General features: G+C 48.6%; 1 protein-coding gene across 1 annotated transcript in view; it reads left to right on the forward strand.

Annotated features, from left to right (window-relative positions):
• ABHD2 (abhydrolase domain containing 2, acylglycerol lipase) overlaps nt 1-14,000 on the forward strand; it is a 491,761-nt gene that overhangs the window by 152,724 nt on the left and 325,037 nt on the right. The window contains exon 4 of the mRNA XM_069624300.1: nt 6,293-6,468. Coding sequence (XP_069480401.1) covers nt 6,293-6,468 — 176 coding nt within the window. The remainder of the gene's footprint in view (nt 1-6,292; nt 6,469-14,000) is intronic.

Here is a 14,000-nt window from a genome sequence, read left to right on the forward strand (position 1 = left end):
GGACAGAAGACGGTTTCTTAAGAAGAGGGTGCACAAGGGAGTGCTTAAGGGGGGATGGGAAGACTCCAGAGGCGAAGGAGTGGTTGCAAAAGTCAGCCAGGGCAGGAGCTAGGGAGTCGATGGGGTCCTTGATAGTTTTGGAGGAACAGGGGTGAACCTGTTTAGACGAGACTTTCATAGATCGACTTGTCTGGAAACCGCGTCAGCAGAAAAAAGGGGAAAGGCAGAGAAGGAGGGGTGGCTATAGAAGGGCCAGAGGAAGAGCCAGGGAGGGAGGTGATAGGAGGAGAGTGAGGACAGGATGTCCTGAGTTTTAGAGATGAAGTGAGAGGCCAGTGCAGTGCAGAGGGCCTGGGAGGGGACAGGAGAGGTAGAGACTGCAGCAGGGTTGGCAAGCTCCTTGCAGATTTTAAAGAGTTTGGCCGAGTTGTTAGATGCCGCAGATAGGCGGGCTTGGACAAGGGCTCTCTTCTTGGAGAGAACGGAGAGACGATATTGCCTTTGGAGCAGGCGGCAGGCCAGTTTGTCAGGGGATGAACATGAAGCATGCCATTTCCTCTCTGCCACCCTGCACTTGCGTTTAAGGGTGACGAGCTCCGAGTCATACCAGGAGTTACATTTGGCTTTGGGCTTCAGGCGGATTCTCATGACAGGGGCAAGGATATCAAGAGTATCAGATATAGCAGAGTGGAGCATGGAGAGGGCAGTGTCAGGGTGGGAGTCAGCCGAAGGGAGAGGGGGGGCGTGTGAAGGTGGCAGCGAAAGCCTCAACTGACACGCGCTTCATGGGTCGGATGACCGAGAAGGTGGGTGGCAGTGATGAGGGTGGCTTTGCCTGTGGGGTAGGAAGGGTGTGGTGGGAGGATAGGAGAAAGTGATCACTCCAGGAGAGAGGAGTGGAGAGAGGGACGGAGAGGGGAAGGTCAGAAGAGATCAGAGCATCAAGAGTGTGCCCTGCAGAATGAGTAGGCCCAGACGGGAGAATAGAGAGTGAGAGAGAGTCGCAGAGGTCACGAAAGAGTCCCGTGGGGGGACAGGAGACATCCAAGTGGATGTTGAAGTCACCAAGAAAGAGGAGTTGAGTGGTTGAGGACAGGAGTGAGGAGGAGAGGTCAGCCCACTCAGAGTGGAAGGAGGAGATTTGACCAGGTGGCCGATAGATAGTAGCCACGGTAAGGGAATGGCTAGGAATCCACTCGGGGAAGATGAGGGCTACACCCCCCCCCCCCTGCACGGTTGGGCCTGGGCACAGAGAGGATCTTGAAAGGAGTTATGGGGCAAACCCGTAATCCACACTGTGATTCTTTAGGTATCGTCACTTCTGCCCAAGGGGGGAGCCCTTTCCCATGTGGCTAGAGAGATGTGGCCGGTACCTATAAGTCCTCCTATGGGTGATTTAATGCGGGAGGACCTCTTGGGGGAAAGTTCCGACAGCTTGCTAACGGCTCTCCCTCCTGCGGAAAGTCAATCCCTTCTTCCCTCTGGACAGCTTTAGATCCACCATTCAAGTACTGGGCCTATCTCACATGTCTGGGGGAAATACACTCCTCAAGGCCTCCGGTCGTCCTCTCTTGTGCCCCTGGAAAGTCCTGCACTCAGCTGCACACCTCATCAAGGCTCTGCGCAGATACGACCACATCACCCTGGCCCTCATCGACCTTCACTAGACCCCTGGCCCTCATCGACCTACACTGGACCTCGCTGCACCACACGAATCCCCTCCAAGTTTTGCTGCATCATCTATAAGGCAGTCACCCTCAAGTCTCCCAGATACCTTGCAGAGAAACTCTGCATCTCCGGCGGACAGCGCACTACCAGAAGCGAAGACACACTCAGACTTGAAATCTGCTGCTGCAAAAAGGAAAGGACCAGAAAACGAGCCTTCACTGCCTTTGCCACAAGACTATGGAGCCTCCTCCCCATCAGCATCAGACTCTCCCCCACGCTCCTACAATTGAGAAAAGAATTCAAGACCCGCCTCTTTAAGGAATCTCTCTGCCTCAACACCTACACCATCACTTCGCACCTCGCGCCCACGACACTCTAGATGCCGCCTGCCCCTCTCCTCCCTGCCACCCTGTCCAGCTGGACCCCTCCTCTGTGCCCCTCTGTATCCCACCCGCGCTGTATATCTGTTCTGTTGTTACCTCTGAAAAGCACTCAGTTATGTATCTATATTGTTGTGTACCTCTGTAAAGCGCTCCATTGCTTCTCGAAGCATGGTCCGCAGTCAATAAATACCATAATAATAGGGAGGGACTCGCTTTCTGGCGACAAGGCCGATCACCTAGGGTACAGCCCATTGAGCTGCATCACACCCCAACCTTCGCACTCCATTCCAAGCCACTTCCTTGATCCTTGAGAGTAGTCCAATGAATTAATGTAGTATGTGGGGTACAGAAAGTACTAGGACCAAGAAGGGCACAGAAAACATTAAGATTACGGACTGTGCTAGTGGCGCGAGGAGGCCTGAAGATCAAAGTGTCAGAAGAAAAAAAGGGCTTTCACAATTCATCGGGGCATGACTGACAAAGTATAAGAGACAATAGACTAAAGAACTTGTCAAGCTAAGCCGGGAGAGGCAACGGGTGTGGAAACCATCTGGAGCGGAAGTTTCAAATCCTGTCAGCAGATGTTAGGAAAGATTTCCATTTATGGGTTATTTTCGCTCCAGTTGTGTACCCCCCAAATTGTTGTTGTTGTCTGACCATCCTAGCCTGACGTTTTCCAGTGGAGCCCAGCCTTCTGCTGTACTTCTGTGCTTTTGCTAATTTTGTTAGCGGAAACTGACATGCCCTTAAGACTGTCAGTACTGGGAGACTTTGTCTCCCTTAGTCTTTCACTTTGTTGATATTCTTTAACATTTTATCAGTGCACAAAGTACCTTACAGTACAGTGTGCTGGCATCCCTTTTTCATAAGGCCCTAGACCCCCTCGAAGGATTTTTGGCGAATGTACAAGTGTGCCTTGGACAGAGCTGGTGGCAGCTGTTTCTTTTCATGTGTTTTCAATTCTTTTCAGTGGTCTAAACCGCGTTTATCGTGTTGGGCCCAGGACAGTAGCCAGTGCCTAAAATGGCCATGCCACGAGGTCCTTTGTTCTGTCCTTTGGCCATCTTGTCCCTTTGCCTTCCCCAGCTTGAGCAGACCCGAAAATTCCTTATTTGGTCACGCAGACCCCACGCAAACCAAAGCTTTTGCTGGTTTCTGCATGACTTGTGTGTGTATCTCCCAGGATGTAGGCCGGATTGGTCTAGTTCAATACACATCCTGGGTGCTGGGATGTTTGGTGTGCTGGGATGACTGAGACACCCGTGGTACGTGATTGGTCCACGCCTGGAATGACTGTATGTTAGCAGATCTCCAATTGGTTACTCTTCGTTTTGGCGGAGAGGAGATTTTGGATAAGAGAAGGCATCTTGCATCAATTCCAGGTCGATCTTCTGAGTTCACACCGAACTTAGTAAAGGATCCAAGTATCCTGAATAAACAAAGCAGAAATGTGGAACCGCTGGTGATCCGCTTAAAGGTTTGGCACCCTGAGCCGGCTGTTGTCCCGTCGGACCCCCTGTTTCTGATCAAACCTAGAAGGCCTGTATAAGGGTGCTTCGACCCATTGGAATATTGGGACAAACTATTTTCGACACCTCCAACTTAACGTGTAAGCGAGTCTCTTCGGACGTGTGCCTGGACCGACCAGTGAACTGACCAGCTCGTATAGAACCTTTGCCCCGGAACCGCCGTCTTCTCAAGTTTTTACTTGAGCCTTTGGAGACTGTAATCTCTGGGTATAAGGGACTCTCCCACTGAGCTTCGTACACCCAGCATTCCTAGGTCTGGAATTAGGAGAGTACACCTGAACCCAAGCATACACCGTCACTGTGTCGCCCATGTGTGGTGACCAACTTCGTGAGTGCCTTGCTGTTGTGCCCCCTCTGTGCCCTAAGACTGGCCGGATCCCTTCATCAGGAGCAGAGAAATCGCCACTTTGCTGCCACAGAATTCCTGTAACGCATCCCCTGAAAAGCCGCAGAGCTGTACAACTGCAGGATTTGAACCTGCGACCGAAGTGGACTAGACTGCCGAGGGTCGGTGAGTACTTGCAACCCTTACCGGTGGCCCTGGCGCATCCATCCATTTTTACACACGAGTATCCCCTGAGGACCACTCTTCTTTTTCAAGGTAGCCTGTGCTACAGAGGTATTTCCAAATCTTGGATCCTGTTCTGCCCTCTTGGGGCGACCCTTCTCGAATAGTGGGAACTTATTCTTCACCGCCTCACCCACATTCCAGAGTCGCTAAAGCCCCTTGAAGAGACCCCATTTTGACTTAACCACACGATCACGTGCACCAGCAGCAAACGTTCTTTTGAGATCCACTCATCTTAGGGACTAGACTGCCTCTTAGTTAGGGTTTGAATTGTGAAGGACTGCCTAAACGTTATTCGCACTGTGGCCCCTTTCTTTACAGGTTGTGGATCAATACCGTGTACTATTCCATATATATATATAATATATATAATGCTAGATTGTGTTGGTTTTGTTATTACTGCTGAATAATTACTTTGTTTGACTTAAAAGGCCTTTAATAATTGAATATATAATATTTAATATTATATGACTGAGAGTAATATCGTTTGCCGTGTGTGCTCATTGTGGGCTTCCAATCACCCGCACCCCTCCTGAGACCTAGTCTTGACCACTGCCAATGCTACCGTGATTGGTCTGGCTTGTCCAGAAGGTTATCCTGTTCCAAGAAACTAGGCTGGCCTTCTGAACCTCTGCCCGCCAGGTCGGAGTTCAGAAATCCATCTTAACAGCAGACTAGAGACCAGAAGGACGCCAGCGATCCGCTGAGGGAATCCTTGTTCGGTCTGGCAGGAGCTGACACAACACCCAGCCCAGCTGAGGGAGACGGTGCCGTGACCTCAGGGAGGTGGGCTGTGTGGCTCGACAACAACAGACCATAAGAAAATAGGAGCCATGGAGCCGCCGCAGAACATCCAGGGCACAACGAAGTTGTGTGACGCAGACGAGAACCCGGTCCCAGTACCAGGAACAACCAGAGACCTGCCCAGAGAAGGTAATGGGAGACCTGGGCAAACCGTTAGCGACACAGCAATAGTAAGAGGGTCTCTGCTTAGCCCCTGGTTAACCTGTGACAAGATAAACATTGTGAATAGGGTAGCTGACCCACATATTGAAGATTTGTGCCTCCGAAGAAAGTTTCCTCGTCTCAGTGGTAGTCCCAGAGCCACTGAATACTGTATCAGAGGAAAGCATCCACGTCGCAGTGGCAGGACCAGCAGAGAAGGGGCTGGGACTCCAACGCCAGTACAGTAGACATCTGAGGAAATCTTCTCGTCGCAGTGGCAGAGAAAGGTCCACGGTAACCCAGAGAAGGATTTGGGACTTTTTTTGTACCGTGAGAGTGTTAACACACACATCAAGTTGAAAGATGGGGTGGGGGGAGAAACAACTTTCGAACACTAAGAAGAGATTCATTCTCCTGTAGAAGGATCTGAAGCCCTTTTAATATACTCAAGAGATGCCAGGGCAAGGGAGTTATTCTCCCCTGGCTTTGTTGTGAACTGTATTGGAAGGTGCGGACCAATACCAGGAGAAGGGAGGGGAGTCCTTCTCCTGGTGCCGAAAGTTGAGTTGTATAAAGATTTTGTTAGGATCAAAAGCTAGGGAAAGGGAGTAATTCCCCCTGGCATCCTTTTGCTAAAGAACATTGTGGGGACACCACCCAAATTCGAGCAGAAGGGCATCCTTCTCCTGTAGAAGGAACTTTCTGTTGGATGATTCTTTAGTTGTAGGTTGTAACACAGGAAGGCGGAGGTTGATTTTTGAGAGGCATTCTGACTAATCCTGTAGTGTTAGTTTGAGGCAGGGAAACCTCTCTTAGAGGATGGGGACGACAGTGAGGGTTTCTTTTTACTATAAATCAATGTTTAGAGCAACCATCATGCCAACCTTGTCAGCTTCTTTCTTTGACACATTCACAACACATAGACAGATGCTCCCAATGCCTCCGTCTACACTGGTGAGAGAAATTTTGTGATCTGTATCTTGGCACGGTTAAGACATCCCATGAGTGTGGAGACTAAGGGTTGGGGAAATGGGACATGAGCCCGAACAAGAGATACTACGGCAAGCAAGTTGTACGTTGGCTTCCTAAAGTTGGTTTAGTACCTGTTGGTTTTCTGGATAGCAACTGAAACTGCTTCTCTGAAGATGCAGGATTATTTCTTAGAGATATAATATGTCATCTTTCTGTTATAAATTTAGGTACATTCCACCTATGATTTGGGGGAAAAGTGGACACATCCAAACTGCTCTCTATGGAAAAATGGGACGTGTGAACTCTCCAACGCCTAGTGGGTTACGCAAGTTCCTAACAATGTCTGATGGAGCAACAGCTACCTTCGATCTATTTGAGCCATTAAAAGAGCATTGCATTGGAGGTAAGCTTTGAAGTGTGTGCGTGCTGTGCGTGTTTTGGATAGCTAAACTTGCAGTCACTTAGGAAAGCTTTGTTCCTTATAAGTTGAGTTTGAAATTGTTCATTAGAGTAGTTAGGATGATTCTTTGTGGGCAGCTCGAGTCTCGCCAGAGAATGTGGTTGATGCTTATTTGGCACTTCTCAGTAACTGGGCTTTTAAGATTTGACCGTTGAAAGCTTAGGTCATCGCTGTTGTTTTCTGCAATGGTAAGCTAGTCCTCTTATGAATAAGTGACAAGCTGCTTAAAAAATCTACTGTCCTTAAAGAATGTTCATTTTTACATGGATGCATTACTCTCAAAGTCCCATTATTTTGGTGTACCTTTCTGTGAATGAATTGGTTGTGTAAATCCATGTATGTGTACATGTTGTAAAATATATGTTTCACATTAAAATATTGTGCTCCAGCAACCATAAAACATGGCTGTGAATTACTATTCATGTTTACACTTATGTGGCCACCTTATACCTGGTATCCTTGATCTAAACTCGTTTTCTAGTGATCAGCAGTGATCCTAGCTTCTCCCCCATCATTGCAGGAGGTGCAGTCCATAGAACCTGTCCTAACTTGATCTCCAGGGTTTGATGCAAGGGGGTCCCTCTTGGGATTATATCTTCACAGCCCTTTGGTGAGGGATGTAAAACCATCTAACCTAAAGGCAATACTGGTTTCCAACCAAAAGAAAGACCAAACTGTAGTGGTAGCTGTGTCGGAGCAGTCTGGTTTAACGTAAGGGAGGAAAACTGGGAGTGAAGTACAAATATTCACAATACTGACCCCTGGAGCAGGGATACTCCTTATAGAGCATGCAGGCCACATGTGGGCCTCCAGAATATTTGCTGTACCCCCCCCCCCCCCCTTAACCAACTCCCACCCATGCCCTGGAAATGCTAATAAACCTTGCACTGCAATGGTGCAACCGATAAGGGAATCAGTAAAATGTAGTTTACTTGGTAACTCCTAAACTCCTTGTGCATACTATGTTCAAGTGCATCCATGCAAAAATAATTACTTGCCCTTGAACATTTTACAAATGTTAGTCTGAGTCTTCATATGCATCCATTCTTCGTAATCAACAATAACTATTTAGCCTTTGCAATGCTCTGCAATTGTGTATTGAAATGCAGATGGCCAGTGTTTTCTACCCTTTGCCAGCACTTTCACAGAGCAAAATGCAATCCTATCAATTTTAACTTCATTTCATCAGCATTACTCCATGAACAAAATCCAGTACAATATCTGCGGTGTGAAGCAAAATGCCTTGCTCTTTTTCTCTGTAGGCGTTGGCTATATATATATAGGAGGAACAGTGTTCTTTTGATCACAAAAGAACGTATAATAGATAAGCAATCGGAGTTGCTGGGAAGCCGTGAGCCTCTTTGAATAGGGTCTGTTTGAGGGACAGTTGGATCGGGCTGTTGAGGGCATTAAATGGAACAGTCACTGGGGACAATACAGAAGTGGAAATACTATGACAAATCTCAGGATATCTTCACTGCTTCCATGGAGGAGCCCATTCTCATGAGGCCAAGGAGGTGAGGCTGCTACCAGATAGTCCCCCAGGGGTGGTACTCAGTGGGAGGATGATTACATGGGGTGGGAAACCCCCCTATGGGACCAGCGCTGACTATTCAGAGAGAAAGCGGTATGCCAGCCATACATTCCAGACACCTCCATATGTCTCTATATGGCAGATAGCATTCCTCCCTGTGAAAATACTGAGAATTCCTCCCTGTGAAAATACTGAGACGAGGAAGAGAATGGCTTGCTTAGAGAATACCATCAGAAACTGGGAAACATAAGAATACTGACAACAAGAGTGAAAGCATAACTGAGCATAGGAAGAGGTGCAGCGCAATGTGGATTGCATCGCGGAACCAAGGTGAGCATACTAGACAACCTGGAATAAAAGGACCTTTTGTCCAATCCTTCCTCAAGGAGCCACCTAGGGGTCGGAAGCACAGAGACTGAGATGCCGAGAGAGGAACAGCAGGGCTTGAGCTGGTCACAAGAGCAAGTACGACCACGTGATCTGGTGGACCAAGGCTCCTGGTGCTTGGGAGGTCAGTGGTACACGCCATTGAGAACTGCGTGACCAGGGAGACTGCAGCCATTCTGCAGTCCTGCAGAAGTCACTGCCAGCCCCAGCTGTATCGCGGTTGTATACAATAGAAGGGGGTGAGGAAGATTGCCCACACAGGGTGTGGGACCCATGATTGAGAAACCAGAGAAAAGGGGCCTGGGGCCCACAACCAAAGAAGCAATATTGAGTGGTAAGAAATGTGAGGCGGACAACTTTTTGAAGGCTTTTCTAAAGATGTGATTTTATTAACTCAAAATGGTGAATAAACTCCTCACTATACCTACCCAGTCTAGGATATCCCAGCCTATCAAAATAAGCTAAAGGAAACACTCTAATAAGTGTCTGTCCCTCACACTTACACATATAACTTGTACACATAACAACCTTAACAAGCCAATATATGGCAGTTCCAATATAACGGAAATAAGTTATGTTCACAACCTGGTAACTTTCTACTTGTAACCGGGGTAATTTGCCCTTCTTCAGATTCAAACAGGATCTTTTTCAGTAACTCCAAAAGGATAAGGATATCCTGTCTGGCAACAAAGTTCCAATAAAGTTCCTGTTTTTCTAACTTGAACTCCACGAACAGTTCTAAATGTTCAACAAGTTTTCATATTTCCACTTGTGATAAAGAGTTCAATACAACTTCTATTAGATATGAATATTTCCACAGTTCTTTAGGATCAACAAAAAATGTTTCAGGATGTTTCTGAAGTAGCTCATAAAATACAATAGTGATTCCACCACTTATTCAAAGCGTTATGCCACACCACAGTACTTTAATTCCACCTGGTCCACTCACCTGCCAGGTCTACTACTTCAAGGTTCCCTGCCCTGGTGTACTCCCCTGCCAGGACTAGTAACTACTACAAGTACTTCGAAGGGATTGTGTCCTCTGACGTATTCCTTATCTATGATATTTGTATCTCCAGCTTGCTGGCCTCAGAATTTTTTTTTCCCCAGTAGAGGGCACTGTGCGTCGACGTCCGTTGAGTAGGTGTTCTTCGACAGCCACTGTATCGACGCCGACGTCGTCATGCCTATAAATGGCCACGCGCAGCGTCCGTTGCTCAGTTCCGTTTTTCCGCGCTTCGTGTGCCTCGGAATACCGTTGCTCAGTTAGTCAGTCAAAATATATTCATATTTCCTCGAGAAAACCGACTCTTACTCGATGGCTTCCTCCTCCGACCCGATGACTCCTCGGTCCGGTTTCAAAAAATGCCAAGACTGTGGGAAAAAAATGTCGTTGACGGATCCTCACAGGATCTGTTTGTGGTGTCTGGGAATCGAACACCAATGTTCGGAGTGTGAGGAATGCCTATCCATGATGGCGAAAGCCTTGAAGGAGTGTAAGGGGAAGCTCGAGAGAGGTAAGTCAGTTTTAACTTCCTCGAAAGTTTCTGCGGTAGAGTCGAGACATTCGTCTCCTCACCGTTGAAAGCATTCTAGGTCTCGAAGTGGCTCCCACCACTCGTCGAGGTCTAGACACTCGAAGAAGAGACATAGAAGATCTCCTTTGTCGTCGTCTTCTAGTTCCCCTGAAAGAGTAAATTGCCCCACAAAACACAGCTCTCAGGCTGAGTGGGAGGAATTCAGAAAAAAGATGCTAAGCGTCTTCGAGAAAGCAGCCTCGACCCCCTCGAAGTCAGCTGAGGGTGATACCCCGGGTGAAAAGCCCAAAAAATCTAAACGCCGCGAGTCGCAGCACCCGGCGAAAGAGTCGACCCGAAAGCGCCATGAGCCATCGGGAAGTAAAGCATCTTCGACGCCATCGTCGAAAGCCCCTTCGAAGCATAGATCGGCGCCATCGACACCGTTATCGAAGGGTTCTTCGATGCATCCGTCGATCGAGTCGACGCCGACATCGACGCCGACATCAGAAAAACCCACGGCTACTCCACAGCTAACGGTTTCACCGAGAGCCTCCGACACGACGTCGAGAACATCGTCGACATCCTCGAGCAGGATTCCGATCCTCTCGACTTCTTCGAGGCCTCTTCCAGTTTTCTCGACGCCTTTGTCGGCGCCTTCGAGGATTTTTACATCGGCGTCGACGACATCGACCTTTTCAAGGCCACTGATGATGGCTCCCTCTGCTTTAGAGATGGGTTTTATACCATTTCACAGGCCAGAGCATCCCCCCTTAACTTCAATTTATGAAGAAAGGGAAGATTCTGATCAAGAAAGGCCTTTTGGGCTGCAGAGGACCACATCACCTGAACCAGAGACTTTTGCCTCTGAGGAAAGAAGGTTGAAAGACCTTCAGGATGCATTACAGGAAGCAAGTGGCCTAGACACTTCCCCAGAGGTGGAATTTGTCAAACCAGACCCAGGGGAACATGCTGAAACCCCTTATAGAACCCTAATGCCAAAAATTATGGAGTTCATGGGTTGGTCTGCGCCTTCACCTGTTTTTCAACAGGATGACCTCACAGATATTCTGGATAAAGGTCCACAGGAGGATCCTGTGGTTCCCTTTCATTCTGCTTTACAAAGAAAGATTTTAACTAACTGGGAAACTCCTGAAGTTGTCCCTGCGGTTAACAAGAAGTTGTCAGCGAAATATAGGGTATCTGCTGCTGACCCTGAATACCTATCTAAGCACCCTACTCCAGAGAGTCTGGTGGTCCAGGCTGCAACTTCATCAGGCAGTACATCTGCATACCCCACTGCTCCACAGGATAGGGATGATACAAATATGATGCCATGGCTAAGAAAGTCTTCTCGGCCTGTAGCATGGCTTTAAAATCTGTTAATGCGACTTGTACGCTCGCTAGGTTCAGCCACACTCTTTGGGAGTGTGCTTCATCAGCGGCTGACTGCCTCCAGGAAGGAGAAGAAAGGGACGCATTTTTAAATATCATCAAAGATGGTAAAGATGCAATGTGTGAGTCCCTTCAAACTGGCATTGATTCTGCTGACAGTATCAGCAGGGCCATGGCGGCAAGTACCACAATCCGCAGGCATGCGTGGTTGAGAAAGTCCGGCTTTGCTTCTGACGTACAGGCCAGACTTTTGAATATGCCCTTTGACGGCTCTTCCCTGTTTGGTAAGAAGGCAGATGACAGTTTGGAAAAACTGCAAACATCTAAAGCAGCAGCCAAGTCACTAGGAGCTGCAATCCGCCAAACTCTTTTTCGTCCCTCAGGATCCTCTTGGAGAGGAAGGTCCTTTCGCTATTATTCCTCATATGGAAGAGGCAGAGGACGGCCGGCTCAAAAAGACCAAGGAAAATGTACCCATGGTGGACGGGGTAAAGGAAAGAAAGCCGCAGGAACCACTTTACCTTCGGCAACTGCATCAGCCGCTCCCAAACCACTCTGAGGTCTCCCATCACAAGACACCTGTATGGGGCAGGTTAACTCACCATTAGAGACAGTTGCCCAAGGTTACCTCCTGCCTTTTCTACGCATCCCTCAGAGCCATCCACCGGGGAACAGCTCTCTGAAAGTGCCGGATCCGCTCCTCTTGCAAGAAATTGTAGACCTGCTAGAGAAAGGTGCCATAGAACCGGTACCTGTAGCGGACAGGAACAAGGGCTGGTACTCCCCCCTCTCTCCTCCCCCCCGTACTTTCTCATACCAAAGAAAGATGGAGGACTGAGACCCATCCTGGACTTATGAGAATTGAACAAGTTCCTCAGGAAGGACAAGTTGAAGATGATAACTCTCTCTCAGATCCTTCAGGCCCTTTAGCTTCACGACTGGTTGGTATCTCTGGACCTTCAGGATGCTTATTTCCATGTGCCAATCCATCCCAAGCACAGGAAGTACCTGAGGTTCGCAATTGGCAACTCTCATTATCAATTTCGAGTTCTGCCATTTGGGCTGACCACCCCCCCCAAGGGTCTTCACCAAGCTAATGTTGGTTGTGGCTGCAAGTCTAAGGAGGGAAGGGATTCAAGTCTACCCCTACCTGGACGAATGGTTGATCAGAGCAGTTTCTTCGGAACAAGCTCGGATCCAACTAGATTATGTCTGCCACTTCCTTCACAAGCGGGGCTTCTTCCTCAATTTAAAGAAGTCACAGATGATAACATCACAGAGACTCCAGTTCATTGGAGCAGTCCTGGACACGTCCCTGGGGAAAAGCCTCGCCAACAGAGGTGAGGGCTCAAGATATTCTGCAGATTCAAAATGCCCAACGTCTCCCAGCCTTCGACTTTTTGAGGTTGCTAGGCCTCATGGCATCCTGCATATCCCTTGTGCCAGAGGCTCGCCTGAGAATGAGATCCCTTCAGTGGGCACTGAGGACTCAGTGGTCACAATTCTCAGGGAGGATGACAGATGATCTCCGGATTCCGGACAAGGTAGCCCACGACCTTCAATGGTGGGCCTCTCCAGAGAACATCTTGAAAGGAAAACTGTTTTGGCAACCATGGCCGGAGATAACAGTAGTCACAGCCGCCTCATTCACGGGGTGGGGAGCCCATGCAAACGACTTGACCATCAGCGGTCGTTGGTCTCCATCAGAGTCCAGACTACACATCAACCTGTTGGAGCTGAGAGCCATCAGACTGGCACTGAAGGCTTTTCTGCCGTCTGTACGGGGGAGAAACGTCCTGATAATTACGGACAATACAGTGGCCATGCACTACCTCAACAAAAGAGGAGGCGTAGGGTCACTGCCACTGTGCAGAGAGGCGATGCAGCTCTGGTCTTGGGCAATTCAGGAAGGAATCTCTCTATCGGCAATTCACCTTGCCGGAGAGAAGAACTTGACAGCGGACGCTCTGAGCAGGCAGAACAGTCTCCCACGAGTGGGAGATAGCTCAGGAAGTCCTTCAAGAGATCTTCGTCCTTTGGGGAACCCCTCAAGTGGATCTGTTCGCCACCAGTATCAACCGGAAGTGCGACAGATTTTGCTCAAGGGAATTTTCCCCGAGAGGAGCTCTAGGAGACTCGTTCGTAGTGGACTGGGAGTTCCCACTTCTGTACGTGTTTCCTCCGGTCCCTGTCATTCCTCAAATTATCAGGAGGTTGAGAAGGTTTCGGAAGTCCATGATCCTAATTGCCCCGGATTGGGCCAGGAGAACGTGGTACCGGGACCTTCTGGACATGTCCATCCATCCTCCAATTCGTCTACCGTACAGAGAGGATCTTCTCTCGCAGAAGGGAGGTCACATTCTCCATCCAGCCATCAAGACCCTCAACCTTCACGCTTGGTATCTGAAAGGTTGAGGTACAAGGATTGGAACCTTACGGATGACGCCATGGAGGTGTTGCTTTCGGCCAGAAGGCCAGCAACTAAAACTCTATACCGCTGCCGTTGGAATAAATTTTGCAGCTGGTGCAGAGAAAAGAAGATCGAACCCTTTTCATGTGGTACACCTGCGGTGTTATCCTTCTTATTTTATTTGGCAAATTCAGGCCTTCAAGTTGGCACTATTAGGGGCTATCTGGCAGCG

Source organism: Ambystoma mexicanum, chromosome 11, assembly GCF_040938575.1.
Source record: "Ambystoma mexicanum isolate Mex_15411 chromosome 11, UKY_AmexF1_1, whole genome shotgun sequence".
NCBI lineage: Eukaryota > Metazoa > Chordata > Amphibia > Caudata > Ambystomatidae > Ambystoma > Ambystoma mexicanum.